At 36.2% G+C, this 17,511-nt stretch overlaps 1 protein-coding gene and 1 pseudogene across 1 annotated transcript in view; both read right to left on the bottom strand.

Moving 5' to 3' along the window:
* The window catches only part of MTREX (Mtr4 exosome RNA helicase), a 102,954-nt gene that overhangs the window by 46,490 nt on the left and 38,953 nt on the right, over window positions 1-17,511 (bottom strand). Inside the window, exons 16-18 of the mRNA XM_047729478.1 lie at window positions 10,682-10,832; window positions 3,106-3,278; window positions 2,288-2,356 (exon numbers count right to left, since the gene is read on the bottom strand). Coding sequence (XP_047585434.1) covers window positions 2,288-2,356; window positions 3,106-3,278; window positions 10,682-10,832 — 393 coding nt within the window. The remainder of the gene's footprint in view (window positions 1-2,287; window positions 2,357-3,105; window positions 3,279-10,681; window positions 10,833-17,511) is intronic.
* LOC125100181 (probable ATP-dependent RNA helicase DDX5) lies at window positions 6,398-9,621 on the bottom strand (annotated as a pseudogene).

Here is a 17,511-nt window from a genome sequence, read left to right as displayed (position 1 = left end):
AACCCTTATTCCTATTACCATCTTCCTTCTGACTCACCCAAAACAGTAAATTTCCTTAATAGACAAACTTTGTATCTACTATGCTATCTCTTTCAATATCCTTCAAACACTGTCAATACAGTAACTTCTGATCAGATCAATCCCTCCCTCAAAAATAAACAGATTAAAAAAGCACCAAACTAAACCCAAGCAAACCAATCAACCAACCAACTAATCTTCAAACACCTACCAGTGCTTTCAAATGTTTAGGTATCTAGACTGAATATACTCAAATCCATTCATCATTTTCTGTGGTAACTTCAATACTTCTAAAAGATTTCACTCTTTACCTGAAATGTTCTGGGCCTGCTGCATATCACTGTTCCTTCAGCAGTAAATAAATATCCACCAAATGAATGCTACTCATTCTCCAAGGTTCCTTTAAAAATTTCAAATTATTTTCCTAATTAGATGCCATCTCTAATAGCTCAGATACAATTTCTTCCTCCTCTTGAGTTCCAAATGCACTTTACTTATATCTTTACTATCTCAAATGAGATAACAAGTGGGGCAATACTTAAAAGACAAAACTTATAATTACAAATGAAGATGGTAATGTATCAAAATGGTAATAACAAACTAAATATCCTTAAGAAGTTCTTCAGTGGGATTAATCACAGATCATTCACAAAAACACCCATCACAAACCTATGAACTTTTTTAAGTTTTTTTTTTTTTTTTTAAATTTATTTGTCAGGGACAGAGGGAGAGAGAGCGAGCACAGGCAGACAGAGAAGCAGGCAGAGGCAGAGGGAGAAGGAGGCCCCCTACTGAGCAAGGAGCCCGATGTGGGACTTGATCCCAGGACGCTGGAATCATGACCTGAGCCGAAGGCAGCCGCTTAACCCACTGAGCCACCCAGGTGTCCCTGAACTTTTTTTTTTTTTAAAGATTTTATTTTTTGGGGGGCGCCTGGGTGGCTCAGTGGGTTAAGCCGCTGCCTTCGGCTCAGGTCATGATCTCAGGGTCCTGGGATCGAGTCCCGCATCGGGCTCTCTGCTCGGCAGGGAGCCTGCTTCCCTCTCTCTCTCTCTGCCTGCCTCTCTGTCTACTTGTGATCTCTCTCTGTCAAATCAATAAATAAAAAAATCTTAAAAAAAAAAATTAAAGATTTTATTTTTTTTATTTGAAAGAGAGGGAGAGAGAGAGCACAAGCAGGAGGAAAGGGGCAGAAGGAGAGAGGGAAGCAAGACTTCCCACTGAGCAGGGAGCCTGATACAGGGCTTGAACCCAGGATATTCTGAGATCATGACCTGAGCTGAAGGCAGACGCTGAACCAAACACACCACCCAGGTACCCCCAAACCTATGAACTTGTTTCCCCCAAGAAATGGTTTTATTATCTCTAAATTTATTTACATATTTCAGGAGTAACTTCCAATCCCAAAGCTTAATTTCTACTTTCTCTATACCCAGGTGGAACAAAGTTAATGACAACAAAATCATGAGATGGTCAGCTTTATGAGTATGCAGGAATCTTATGCAAACTCTTCTTCCTTTTTTTTTTTTTAAAGGATGCTCCACACCTGGTGTGGAGCCCAGTGTGGGGCCTCAACTCATGACCCCAAGATCAAGACCTGAGCTGAGATCAAGAATTGGACACAAAACGGACTGAGCCGCACAGGTGCCCTGCAACCTATTCATTTTTAAAGATAAAGAAAAATATACATGGAGATACAAAATGCTGCCTGAGGTCACATATTGGGAGACAAAAATATGACAGGGTGGCTAACTTAATTTTAAGATAGTCACTCATCTAACAAAGTAATAAAATTTTTCTTAACTTTACATACTATCTTTTCAAAATATTTATATAAATAATGGCCAAAGCCAACTTTATTATTGTTCTCCCTTAAAGAGAATAAGTAAAACTGACTAGCTCCTCTAATACCTTTTCTTCAACTCTCTATTATATACCTAAATCAAAATTCTAATTTTCCATATCAGAAGCTATTTTTTTCTAATATTCAATTTAAAGAGTAAAATTATAAAAAAAAAATTATAAAAAGTATTGATGAATTCAGAGAAGACATGTGAACTGTCATGAAATTAAAATTTGTTGTTGTTTGTAAAATAACTGCACTTTGAAGACAAAATTTAAGATTATTCAAAAAATCTAATTCCTATGGAAGAATTTATTATAGCTTCTCTTAATGTAATGCTATTTCTACTTTGATCAGTTTCATGAGTCTGAAAAAACTTTTTACTAGAAATTTATATATGATTCTACCTTAAGGGCAATGGTTTACCTTAACATTTGACTTCTTTGAGAAATTCACCACTACTCCCCAGCCAAAATCATCTCCTTCATTCTTTACCTAAAAAGAAAGGGAAGCAAGTAAATAAAAACATTTATGCTCAAAAAGCAGTTTTATAGACTTCCATGCCCACATTATAGGCTAATAAAACTTTGAGAGTTCTTAGTAACATATTTTTTGAAAGATCAGTTAAACTTAAGGAAAAAGATATAAACCCTAAAGAAAAAAATCATCACCAAATATAGGCCTCTAAAACAGTAACAAGAGGAGTATCTCAGCTGGCAAACAAATTTTTCTTTTTTCTTAAAGATTTTATTTATTTGTCAGAGAGAGAGCGAGCAAGCAAGCACAAGCAGGGAGAACAGCAGGAAGAGGCAGAAGAGGCTCCCTGCTGAACAAGGAGCTCAATGTGGGACTCAATTCCAGGACCCTGGGATCATGATCTGAGCCAAAGGCAGACACTTAATCAACTGAGCCACCCAGGTGGCCCTGGCAAACAAATTTCTAAAATGATATGATGTATTTATTCTGAGACTATATGAAATCTTTTATATTTTATTAGCTAATGAATTCATCCAGGACTTAAAACTGCACACAAAACTGCTTCTATTTTTTTATTTCATAACTGGAAACACTTCATATGCCCACACCAAAAGTATCTCTTCGATTTATAACCCCCAAAATGAAAATCAGTGGAGATTAAGAGGCCTTCACAAATGATCTCACCCCTCATCAATTCCAAGTGAATAGTGCAAAACAATGTAATTAATACAGAACAACAATTAGAATCTTTACTCAAAATGACATACCTTTACCAAACGACCTGGCTGTAGAAATGGTAAGCAATATTTTGGCTTATGAATATATTCTTCAATTTCTTTACCCAGTTTGGCAAGCTGCTGTCTGATTTTATAATAGATGACGACACTTTCCTCATTTGGTATTACTATTTTATTATACTGTTCTTCTGAGTTCTTTACCTCTGTAAATAAAACACAAGTAAAATATTAAAGAAATACTTTATGTAAATTATACAAAGATACATCTGTTTTTCTTCTACCAATGTAGGAAACAAAGCTTGCATAAACTAGAAATTTTGTGGCAAGACTTCAGAGATAACTGCACGTCGTTCTGAGTATATTCTTTCTACATGAAGGTTCTACATTAAAGTCCCCCAAGTCACTAACTGTGAATCCTCAAATTGAGTCTGAATTGAAGGTGACCCTATCTGGTGAGCTGTTACTCTCCCTATGGACATGGGAGAGGGTAATTAACTAATAAAGAATTCTAGGCCTACATTGTTCAACACCTCATTGTCCAGTAAAACTCTCTGTATTGGCAGAAATGTGTACATCAGGTTTTTCCAATATACTACCAGCAGACACCAGCCATATGTGGCTTTTAAAATCAAAATTAATGAAAATTAAATAAAATATTTAGTTCCTCAATAACACTAGCACCATTTCAAATACTCAACTGTCAGTAACTCAACTGGTTACTGACTTCTGGACTTGAATAGCTCAGATACAGAACATTTCCACCACTGCAGAAAGTCCCATTAGACAGAACTATTTTGGACTTTTTAAGTAATAGTTGCTTTAAATTTCAGAAAGAATCTAGTTTGCTACTGTCATGAGACCTCCAGCACCATCAGGGTCTAGGTCACTAACACTGAGAACAGGCAATTCAACCACAGTTCTTTCTCTACTCAGTCAGTAACCAAAACACAAACTCTTTTCCCCAATTTTTCTCTTAGCTCATCTAACCATCTATGATAGCATTTTCTGCTCAAATTCTTGCATCTAGTGCTGACCTCCCTTCCTTACTCATTTCATTATGCCTACATCCCACTGTGAACAAACACTATTTCAACTGGCGTAAAATACACAAAACATAAAACTCACCATGAACACATTCAAAGTACATTCACAACATATGCAACTATCCCCACCACATAGTTCTAAAATATTTTCACTGCCTGAAAAGGAGACTCTATATCTACTGAGCAAACACTCATTTTCTCCTTCCCCCAGCCCCTGGCAACCTGTCTACTTTCTATCTGTATGGATTCATCTACTCTAGATATTTCATATATATACAGTCACAGTATACCAAGGCCTTCTGTGTTTGGCTTCCTTCACTGAGCATGTTTTCAGGGTTCATATCATAGCAGCATAGCATGTATCAGCACTTCACTCCTTTTTATGGCTGAATATTATTTCACTATTTGGGTATACCATTTTAGTGATCTGATTACCAGGTGATGGACTGAATTATTTCCACCTTTCAGCTACTGTGAATCATGTTTTTATGAACATTCATTCACATGTTTTTGTGTGTGAAAAAAAAAATTTTTTTTTTTTTTGGTTATATACCCAGGAGTGGAAATGTTGAGCATCTTTTTCATGTACTTGTTTGTTGCCTAATAGTTTATCTTCTTTGGAGAAATGTCTATTCAAATACTTTGTCCATTTAAAAATTAGACTGTCTTTTTGTTTAATTATAAGAGTTCTTTCCATATTCTGGAAACTAGATCTGTATCAGATATGTGTCTTACAAATTATTTTCTCCCATTCCGTGGGCTTTCTTTCTACTTTTTGTTGGTGCCTACTGAGGTACAAAAGTTTTCAATTTGATTATAACAAATTTACTTTTTCCTCTGTTGCTTATGTCTTATTTAAGAAACCACTGCCAGGGGCACCTGGGTGGCTCAGTGGGTTGAGCCTCTGCCTTCAGCTCAGGTCATGATCTCGGGGTCCTGGAATCAAGCCCCACATCTGGCTCTCTGCTCAGCGGGGAGCCTGCTTCCCCCTCTCTCTCTGCCTGCCTCTCTGCCTACTTGTGATCTCTGTCAAATAAATAAATAAAATCTTAAAAAAAAAAAGGAAATCACTGCCAAATCCAAGGTTATAGGGATTTAAACTGATGGTTTCTTCTAAGAGATTTATGGTTTTAGCTTTTATATTTAGGACTTCCATTCAATTTCAAGTAATTTATATATACAGTAAGGGTTCAATTCATTCTTTTAAATATAGCTAGCCCACTGCCCCAAGAGCACGTGCTGAAAATCAAGTGACCACAGGTGACTGGGTTTATTTCTAGACTCTCAATTCTATTCCAATGATCAAACTCCTCTATTAAATCTGTGTGTTTTCGTTTCTTTAGCCACAAAATGAAAATAACAAAAATACTCATACTCCTAAGACTATAATTAGAGATTAAAGATACAGAAAGTACTTAGCTAAGAGTATAGCATATAGTAAACACTCAGGGAGGATATTACAACTATCTTGTTATTATTTTTATTATCATATTCAACATTCTCACAGACTGCTCCCTCAAACTTCTGATCTTTTGCATTCCCTTAGGCATAATACATCACCTTATTTTTAAATGAACTACAAGTCTTCTTATAGGAAATGAATTCCATTCACTGAAGACTAGAAAGCTATTCTTAATACATATTACGGCAACTGACATTACCAAAAAGAGAAACAATTACAAAACTATAAAAGAATATTTGACAGGCTAAAGTCAGTAAGAAGTTTTATAACAAAAACCACACAGAAATGTTAATACTGCTGCCCCATCTAAAATTACAGAGTAACACTGTTTGCAGGAGTCAGTGAAACAATCAGCACTGACAAGAGTTCAAGGAGACAATAAACACCTGTAGGATGGCTTAAGTACTGCTCCCCATTCTCTCTCCAAATCATTTCTGTACTAAGACCATTTTACTACTGAGTCAAAAGTCTGAGACACTTTAAAAAGTTACATGTATTTTATATCTAGGATTCTAACTACAGCTATATACAACTCCAGAAAAGTAAGTGTATAGTCAATTAAAAGTAGAGAAACCTGAGTATAAGAAGCTGGTTTCACTGCAGTACAGACCATGGGAAAGTCTCAAGATCTTAGGAAACACCAGATGAGAGATACTCCAATAAACTCTTCAAAGAGTTTGCAAACAATTTCCTCTTTTTGAGGGAGAGGGAAGGTTCTGGTTCCAAAGATGTATTAATATGATATAACATGTGCGCAGATACAGACCTGGGAGTGATGGAAAAAATGGACTGCTATACCCAGCACTGAGCCAATGACCCAGTGATAACTGCTTAGTAGGACTACTGTAAGCTTAAAAATAGTTATTTGAAGTATTGAGGTGACTTGGGGTGAGCGGGTATCTCAGTCAGTTGGGTTTCAGACCCTTGGTTTTGGCTCAGGTCGTGATCTCAGGGTTGGGGTTTGAGCCTCATGCTGGGCTCTGCACTTAGTGAGGAGTCTGCTTGTCCCTCTCCCTCTGCTTCTCCCCTGTACTCTATCTTAAATAAATAATCTTTTAAAAATATTTAAAAATATTGAGCTACAGTAGCAGGATATACATATGCCTGCTGGATCATACCAATGTACATCTCTGGACCTCATTTCCACATTGCTGAGTGCTATCATAACCACTCCATTAAGTGCCTATTGGATTACCAGTTCTAAAACGGGTCTCTAGACCACCACACAAAATTACTTCCAAAGCTCCCACTGGTGTAAATGGCAGTACAGTAAATACCATTCTAAGTTTTCCCTTCAAATCTCTCTTAAGCAAACTAATCTCTGCCATAATTTTCTCTGTCTCTAAAGGTACTGAATTCAGCTCTCTTGCGCAAAGAGTATCTATCCCAATTGTCATCCTTTAAGCCTCCTCCACCCCCAGAACAACCTGAACCTCTGTCTTTGAAAAACTTAATCAACTTGGAATTAATTGCTCTTGATCAGCTTCATGAAACACAGATAAGATTGCTCACTTCTTTTATGTTATTACATATAAAGAATACGTATGCTCTGTTTTGATACTGTGAGTAGCTCTTCCAGTTCGATGAATATAATCCTCTGAGGAGTTAGGGTAGTCGTAATTGATGACAAATTCCACATTTTCCACTTCTAGCCCTTGAGGCCACATCTGTAGCAATCAGAATAGGAGATTATCCATGTATGAAATAATTTAGAACCCAGTCATGTCCTGTAGACCCTTGTCAGTGTGAATATCAATGGTGGGCCACCCATCTCTTCTCATTTTTCTAGTAAGTTCATCACATCTTTTTTGGTTTCAACAAAAACAATGGTTTTATTCTACTCCTCACTCATGATCTCTTCCATTAGATGAGTAAGTTTTTCAACCTTTTCCACATCATGACACATATCCACAATCTGAAGAATGTTGTAGTTTTGCACTCAGTTCTAGTGCACTACACTCTATGAATGTAGTCTTTAAGGAAATCTTCATCAAGCTTACTTCTTTTGGCCAAGTTGCACTCCGCATGAGGGTTTGCCTATCAGGTCTTTTCTAACCCATAATCTTCCTTGTTTGGGTTCGAAGCCGCTAACAAGCATTCTATCTACTTCATTAAAGACGGGTTGATGGTCCTTCTCAGATTGGTTTCCCCACACTCTATAAAAAGTCCAACAGTGGGCGCCTGGGTGGCTCAGTGGGTTAAGCCGCTGCCTTCGGCTCAGGTCATGATCTCAGGGTCCTGGGATCGAGTCCCACATCGGGCTCTCTGCTCAGCAAGAAGCCTGTTTCCCTCTCTCTCTCTCTCTGCCTGCCTCTCCATCTACTTGTGATCTCTCTCTGTCAAATAAATAAATAAAATCTTTAAAAAAAAAAAAAAAGTCCAACAGTCTTTCAGGTGTTGCAATACAGATTTCCACATCTCTCTCCAAATCACAAATTTGTGATCCCTTGGGAACACCACCAGAGATGCAAGTGGACCTCTAGCCACATACTCTTTATATTCAGCAGCTACTAGCTATAGCTGTTGGACCAGTTTCCAAGTTGGTGCCAGCACCAAGCAAATAGGCCCATCACCTTTCTCTAGGAATGGTTGATGACTGATGTGGATGATAGCACGCAGCAAATAAGGCAATGTTTTCCTACATCCAGTCTATGCTACTCCAACCATATCCAATCCACTTCAAGCAATGGCCATCCTTGAGCTTGAATAACAGTTAAGTTCAGTAAAATTCTGTCTTGCAGTCACATCCATTACGTTTCCAGGGAAGTTTGCTTCATAAAGTCACAACTGGCTTTGGACAGTTGTGACCTCTGTAACTTCCTTACTCCGTCTGTACGTCTCCATCTCTTATGCTGTGCATCTAGCCAAATCAAGCTGTTTTTGATAAAAATTCTCAAATTTGGGTAGCTCATCAAGATTCCATTTCTTTTTGATTAGTTTTCCCCAGAGTTTCCAAACTGCATTCCAGATAGGGGCCCTGCCCTACCTTCACCCAAATCGAGGTACACCAAAACTAGGGGTTTCTGCAAGAGGATACTGCTCCTTGTTCACTGCCTGTTGACAAAATATTGTTTTACAGTGACAGTCATCTTGTAAGTCAGTATTTGAAAAGTTATTATCTCAGTGTCTCTGGCTGAAGACATGGAATGGTATCACACAAAGCCAGATCTGCTCTATGGCCAGCAACTGGAGCAGCTGAGGACAGGACACATGAAGTATCTTAGAGTTCAATCTTCCAGTTATTTGCCAATGACTGGTTCCTATATGGTTGATAAGGTATAATCAAAATCTGATGGGGAAGCCATGGCATTTAGCAATGAGTGGTGTGGGGATTCAAGGAGGAAGGAGTCCTGAGCCTTTAAGAAAAAAATCTGTAGAATGATGCTAAAGCTCCTTCCAACTTTATAGTTGGTAATGAAGAAGCCGCTCTTACGACCTGAGAAATTAAAGAGGAAATAACTATGATCTATCACCCGGATAAGGGTAAAGAAAAAGAAAAAAAAAAAGAAAATTAAGACACTTGGACGTTCTAAGCCTTTTTCTTTTAAGGCATATTATTATAATTCATTTACTTTAGGCTACATAAAAATTGAGTTGAGTGTACTAACACTTGTGATAGAAAAGTATCTCAAATTTGCCTTTATTTTTAAATAAATCATAATACATTTATAAAACAGAAATACTGTATAATCATAAAAATCATACTTCCAAAGACTACTTCAGATTAAATCTGAAGAAGCCAAAAATCACTGGGCTAATAATGAATGCAAAGTATTAACACAAGGGTAGGCATAAGGTAGATATTTAATAAAAGATACTAATATAAGTATCATCATTACTTTTATAGAAACTGTATACAGTAGTCCTCTCTCTTATTCACAGCTTTGCATTCTGTGGTTTTAATTAAGTAATCAAATACAGTATAAAAACAGACAACCTTCTTTCTGACATACTGTCAGAAGGTCAATAGGAATCTAATACTACATCACAGTGATTATGTCATTTACCTCAGTTCACCTCATTATGTAGGCATTTTATCATCTCACGTCACAAAAAAGGTGAGTATAGTGTAAGATATTTTTAGAGAGAAAGAGACCACACTCACATAAATTTTATTACAATATATGGTTATAATTTTTCTATTAGTGTTGTTAATTCCTTATTGTGTCTAATTTATAAATTAAATTTTATCAAAGGAATGAATGTATGTATAGGAAAAAAACATAGTATATATAGGGCTCAGTACTATTTGTGATTTCAGGTATCCACTGGGAATCTTGACACATAACCATGGGTAAGGCAGAACTAATGTATTTAATCCCACCTTAAAAAAAAACCAAAACACCTTTATATGAGAAAGAAAAATGTTAGAAGAGCTATGGAGTGTTGCAGCTGGCTCTGTGTAAGGTTACAAATGATTTTAACTTTCCTCTGTATCTTTTGTTCAGTTTTCTAGTTTTTCTTCAAGAAAATGACTATGGATTATTTTTTTTAGATCCACCAAAACCATTATTTTCAATCTTTGCCTCTGTTTTAGATTTTAATCAGCTTTTACATGATGATCAAACAAAATATCCTCTAAGGTAAGAATCAATACACAATTCTACTTGAACAGTTACCACAGAACACTTTCTGAACTTTAGAAAGCATTATCATAATAGGAGCTAGAAATTCTAAAAAGGCTGAACTGAAATCCCAGTTGGGAGTATTAAATTTCCTTATTTACAAACTTATGCTCTGGCACTCTTTTATAATGAGAGAACAGTACAAGGGCAAGACTAATATACACATGCTTCTTACAGGTCAAATTTAATATACCAGGTTCTTTTGTTATGACTCATGAACGTGAGCTATCATATAGTATACCTATAACAATAAATTACATTAAATTTGAACCAACTCTTGAAAGGTATACTAGAGCAGGGTTTTCTTTTATTTTAAAATATTCTAGTCAGTTATAATGACCAGATCACAGTTCTGGTCAAAAATTAAGATTTGGCTAACCGAAAAATAAACAATAGCCTAGGCAGCCAGTAATGCAGGAATTGTGCTATTTACTCTACTAGCTAAGAAGGCTCTGTTATGATAATTTTAAACTTACTCTCTACTACTCCTGGAATTGCTCTATAATGCTGAAACTGGTAAAAGGATTTTTCCAACATGTACTCAGGATTAATTTCTTCTACACGTAGTAAGTTCAAAACCATGTTGTAGGTCAAATGAAAAGCACTATTTAGAGGATCAGCTGAGCCCTAAGGGGGAAAAAAAAAAAAAGGTCAATGTGATTTTTTTCAAATAAAATTTACATACATACCTATTAAACTGCTTAATGATTTAATCCATGTTAAAGAATACTGTACAAATGTATTAAGTTCTTTCTTTTATTTTTTTTTTTAAGATTTTATTTATTTATTTGACAGAGAGAGATCACAAGTAAATGGAGAGGCAGGCAGAGAGAGAGAGAGAGAGGGAAGCAGGCTTCCTGCTGAGCAGAGAGCCCGACGCGGGACTCGATCCCAGGACCCTGAGATCATGACCTGAGCCGAAGGCAGCGGCTTAACCCACTGAGCCACCCAGGCGCCCCAAGTTCTTTCTTTTAAATGGCCAATACAAAGTAATAAATAGTTAATCTTTAGGAAAGTGAAAGGAAAAAGTCCACTAAGTAGCAATAGTACTTGTTAAAATACTGTTTACCAAGTATGTTTAGCTCTCTGCCTTACTGGCACTTGGTAAGACTACATTTTCTGGCTCCCTGGTGGGTGGGGCAAATAAATTGTAATGATGTGTCACTTTCTGAGCAGGTATTTAATTGCTGGTGTGAAAAGCTATCTTTTCCCTCCAGCACAGTGACTATTCATGTTCAAGATGCTGGTTTCTTCATCATCTTGCATCCTTAAACAAGAGTAAGCAGAACCTCCTCTATAAACCTGCACTGAACAAGTAAGAGAAATAAACCTTTAAGTACCTGAGATTTAGGTTTGTTACTTTAACATAACCTAGCCTGTGCTGACAGAGTATACACTAAATTCATTTCAAAAAGATATTTAGATAAAAATTAGCACCTTAAAACTCAGCTGCCTGGAGTGACATAAAACAGAAGTATTCCCCACCCTACCAATTTACAGATCATTTTTTGTCTACATATCTGAGTCTCTTAACTCAGACAAAAGACCCCTGTGCACAAAGCATCCCCTGCTGAGAACCAAAACTACCCCCTGGAGGGAGGACTTCCTTGAGCTAGTAAGACTCCACTGATTTCTAATCCCAAAAGGATGAATAACTTGACCAGCCATGCTCACCTGCACATATCCAGGGAACTTTGTCCCACATTTTCCTTACAGAAACTTGTGAAGTATTTTTGGCACTTTGGAGACAATCTTTGAAACGCTACTCCTCTATCTTCCTGGTATTGGCCTAAAATAAATTCCTTTTTTTGGTTCACCACCCCTTGTTTCTCTTTAAAACAAACCTTCAGTGAGTGGCTAACCCTGCTGTTTGGGACCCCAGAGCCAGCTGCTCTTGGACCTCTATGTCCCACATACAATAGGAGAATTAACTAAATTCTTGGGAGATGCACACTGAAATATTTAAAGAAGTGAATTGTCAAAAAGTATGCTTATGTATTTCTAAATGGCACAGTAAAATGCACAAAACACCCTTAAGGTGGTCAGGGGCTCTTAAATTGAGTTTCACAGACCAATCTAATAGGATAATTCTAAATGTACACACATAGGATTTTATGAGGAGAGCTTTCATCACACTCTTAAATGAAAGTACTCCTTAACTCCTGAAAAATTAAGAGCCATTCACCTTAGGGGCATGTTACTAAGTCCCTAAAATTGATGTTTATGAACTTTCCTTGAAAATAAGGCCAAAGGGGGATGTGAAGTTAGTATGAAAACCAAATTCTTGGAGGAGAGAGGAATTTAAAGACACCTTCAGCTATTTTACAATTTTGCAAACAAACACACCCCTTACTTTTCTGTTGTTTTTTTGTACTATTACCTCCTCTCAGAAATTTGGGGCTTCAATATTACCAGTGTTTATTTCTAAGCTCAAGCTCTGCTTCTGTGTTCTTGATCGCTGTAGAATACACCTCCGAATTCTTGGTTACCTGAAACTCAACCTGGCATTTTGACACTGTAACTAAGTGAGCCTAAGATAGTCCCACCCTACAACTGCTGTCTTGGTATAATTATTAAAAGCACCTTTTCCACACCTACAGTAACCTAATTTGGGTGATAAATAGTAATAATAGGGTTACACTATCTAAAACGAAATTTATCTCTCTTACTCTTTTCCATTCTTGAGTTTTACCCTTACAAAGATTAATGTTTAGTGACATTACTGATTTTGTCACCGGCTAAACCCCAAGCCCTAACCTTCATTGCTTACCTACTTATACTCTATGACCTCTGTCCCAGTCTTCCTTAGCTCTTCCTTCTAGCTGATCTCTTAAGTGAGGCAAAAGACCTCAAGGCGTAACATCCTGTGACGGAAACCAAAAACTAACCCCTCAAGCAGTAACTGCCCCGATGAGGAGCTCCCAGACCACCCGGGCCAGTTTGAATTCAATCCCAGACTTTCATGGGCACAGATGAACCAGAGAAGGACTAACAGTTACTTTAGCTCATTTTAACACTAAGATCTCTCTGCCCAAGGAAGAACACAAGCCTTGTTTATGTAACATACAATGTATATACAGGCAATGTTTCATTAAGGTGCGTGCTTACGCCTACTTCCATACACGATGACAAAGCTAAATACTCATCCTAACCCTAAATAAAAGGAATCCATTCACCTTTGCTCAGGGAATCACAACTTTGGAAGTTGTTCCGTGATCTCCTTATTTGTTGCAAATAAAATCCTTTGTGTGAAAATTACACCTGATTTAATGTCTATGGCTCTGCAAGGGGTGAACTTATGAGAGTTCAATTTTAATTTGATTAATGAGCAATGAAATTACCATTTAAATTATAATTTAGGAGGCTTTTCTTTCTTCTGCTTTATCCCTTTTTAAAATTTTAATCAACTGGCGGTTGCAGATTATTTCCTCAGTATATCTTAGATCAGTTCTTTTGTTTCTTTACCACTGCCATCACCTATTTCAAAGTTTCATCAAATCTGGTCTAGATCACTTCAGCTCTGGAAATCAAAATCCAACCCCTACTCTTACCCCCAACCGTTCAAGGCTTGCAGCAGGATCGATTTCCTCCATAAAGCCTTAAATCACAATCATCTAGTCTAAAATTATCCCAGATTTTCCCAAATTGGAGTTACTAGATACTGTGCCATTGAGCCATATGCTTGCTGCTCCTTGTTCACTTTCTGTTCTATATATGTCTGTAAATAGATTCCCCAAGTTTAAAAATGACCATATCTACTACGTATGTGCCGATCACTGTACTAATACTTAAATAAATTTTCAGTTCACAATATTCCTAGCAAAACTGATTTACTGTCTTAATTTGAAACAAGAAACAGGTTCAGAGATGTGAAGAGACCTGCCCAGGCTAAAGAGGTAAGAGATAAATTTCACAGCATCTCTGGGCTAAAGTTCTTCCAGGGGGCAAATTCAAAATGTAATTTATTTCACATCGCTGTTTCTCAATATTCACATTACTAAAATTATAGGAACCCTCAAATGTAGACCAAGTACTTCTCAACTTTTTATAAATTTAATTTGATCAGCCAAATTATAAAATTTTTAAATGATATTTCAACAGAATGCTTAAAAAAGGGTCACCTAAAATTTAACTTGGAACAAAACGCAGCCAGTGCTAAGATTTTAAACTTAAGCTTCATTCTAGAAAAACTTTTAAGGTTTCTTTTAGTTGTCAAGTTGTTCAGCTAGTAGGACAGAGAGCTATACAGATCAATTTTCCAAAGAAAATCTGTATTACTACCCTTTGAATGCTATTCTACTTCTAATGAAGTTTTAGATATATGGTTCTTTCAGGTGAGCAGTTTAAAAAACTGCCAGTCTAAGTATTTTTGCATTTTAAACTGTTACAATAGAAGAGAGAAGAATTATGGACAAATGTGGGTCTTCTTACTTCTCCAAAAAAAGTCTAGATAAAGACTGGTGAATACATCTTTTATTCTTTAAGAGATCAGTTAAGAGATCTTTTACATCTCTTTTATTCAGTTAAGAGATCCTTTACAACTCTCCAGTATTATCAGAAGAAATATGCCTTCCAGTATACTGCCCATATTTTCAAAAGAATGTAAAACCATCACAGTACTTTGAGGAAATGTCATTACTTGTTTTATCAAAGTAAACCTGTTTCCATAATTTCTGAAATGATTAAATAAACTTAATGGTTTCTTACGGGGAATGAAGTGCTACTTCTAAGTGACTATACAGGCTTTCTGCTTCTAGAGAGTTGTGTGTTCATTTCAACCTGAACTATATTCTTACTGGCTAAGGAAAATAAAACTTACTTGAAGGAAAATAGTTTTGACTTTCCCGTTTTTTTAAAAGCCTTTGGAACTTTAGGAAGAATATACTTTTTCTCTTAAAGTTAGTTCTGTCCTGTGCTCAAGATGATTAGTTCATATGGTGTATTAAGAAATATGTCAAAAGAACAAAGTACTGTCAAGCCAAATTTGGTTTGAGCCAGTAAATGAAAAATCTATTTGCATGAGGTACTGAGAAGCAGCAACATATGGTGGTTGACAGTCTGACGCCAGACTGCATGACTTTAAAATCAGGATTTGTCATTTAATAACAATATGACTTTAGAAGAATTCTTTAACCTCTTTACGTCTTATTTATTTATAAAACTGGGATAGTAAATAGTAATTATTTCAAGGCCCAAGACGTGTTGAATATTTGATAACTATTAATTGTTATTTTTCTGAATAAGGTGCCTACAAATTCTGTAATGACAGTGAAACTACCTGAAAAAATTCCAGAGAACAAAAAAAGTAGTGCAGTTAGTCTCAATAAAAGAAATGCGTCTAGAAACAAAGAAATATAGATACACATATATTTGCTTATATAACTGCAGTATCATCAACAGGCAGGTACTATATCCTTTAAACAAGTCAAACCATGCAGCATTCAAAGTGAAAGGCCCCGTTTTCGCACTCACTAGGATGATGATTATAAATCAAAAGGACAGAAATAACAAGCATTAGCTAGAACACAGGGAAATGAAAACCCTCATACATTGCTGATGAGAATGTAAAATGGTATATAGCTGATGATGAGAAGCAGTCTGGTAGGTCCTCAAAAGGTTACATATAGAATTATGTATGACCCAGCAATTTCACTCATGGGTATATACCCAAAATAAAAACATGTTTACATAAAAACTTGTAAAGAAACAATCATAGCAGCATCATTCACAACAGCCAAGATGTATAAATAACCTAAATATATATCCGCTGATAGATGGATAAATAACTTGTAATATATCCACACAACAGAGCAATATTCATAAATAAAAAGGAATGAAGTGCTGATACGTATTACAAATATGGATGAACCTTGAAAATATTAGGCTAAAAAAAAGCCAGATACAAAAGATTGTATGTTATCTGACTAAATTTATATGAAATGCCTAAAATAGGCAAATCTATGGACAGAAAGAGATTAGTGGTTTGTCTAGGGCTTTCGGGAAAGGGAAGAGTTAGGAAGGAAATGGGGAGTGATAGTTAATGGATATAAAGTTCCTTTTTGGGCTGATAAAAATGTTCCAAAATTGATTGTAATGATGGTGGCAAAACTCTGTGAATTTATTAGCAACCATGAAAATGGGTGAACTGTATGTAACATGAATTCCATCCAAATAAAGCTGTTCTTAAAAATTCATTTAAGGGGCGCCTGGGTGGCTCAGTGGGTTAAAGCCTCTGCCTTCGGCTCACGTCAGGATCCCAGGGTCCTGGGAGCCCCACATCGGGCTCTCTGCTCAGCAGGGAGCCTGCTTCCTCCTCTCTGTGTCTCTGCCTGCCTCTCTGCCTACTTGTGATCTCTGTCAAATAAATAAATAAAATCTTAAAAAAAATAAAAATTAAAAAAAATAAAAATTCATTTAAGAAATGATGGAGAAATCGGAATCCTTGCACACTGATGGTCAGAAAGTAAAATGGTATAGCCACTATGGAAAAAACAGTATGGATATTTCACAAAAATTGAAAACAAAAACAAAAACTATGTATGATCTGGCAATTCTACTTCTGGATATTTACCCCAAAGTATAAAAACCAAGATACTAGACAGATAGTAACACTCCTATGTTCAGCGCAGTGCTAGTCACATAGCCAAGATGTGGAAACAGTAGACACAACCTAAATGTTCATCAGTAGGTGAAGGATTAAAAAATATATATATATGGTACATACACAATGGAATACAATTCAACCTTAAAGAAAATTCTGCAATATGTGAAAACATGAACTTTGAGGACATTATGGTAAGTGAAATAAACCAGTCACAGAAAAACTAATACTGTGTGATTCCACTTACGTGAATTTTATAAAATAGTCAAATTCAAGGAATCAAAGATTAGATTGGTGGTTGCCAGAGACTGAAGAGGAATATAAAAGGCTAGTTACTAATTAAAGGTCGTAAAGTCTTAGTCAAGCAAGATAAATAAGCTCCAAAGATATGATGTATGACATTGTACCTACAGTCAACAATAACATATTTTATAATTTAAAAAAATCTGTTGAGGGTTGATCTCATGTTAACTGTTCTTACCACAATGAAATTTTTAAAATAAAAGCCAACAGAACTTTTGCACTTAGCAGGTACATTTACATTCAGAAATGTCAAGTAAATATAATGAAATATCTGTACTAAAGAAACCAGATGCTGTCTTTAAAATATTACCTCCTACTATTGGCAACCTAATTCGACTTTTTCCATACATAGAGCACAAGAAAAGAAAAACAGGGTTTATTATATCTGGCACGATTTGAAGA

The sequence above is a fragment of the Lutra lutra genome, chromosome 5 (genome assembly GCF_902655055.1).
Source record: "Lutra lutra chromosome 5, mLutLut1.2, whole genome shotgun sequence".
Taxonomy (NCBI): Eukaryota; Metazoa; Chordata; class Mammalia; order Carnivora; family Mustelidae; genus Lutra; species Lutra lutra.
Note: the sequence above shows the minus strand (reverse complement) of the source record. Positions and strands in the feature narration are given on the sequence as shown.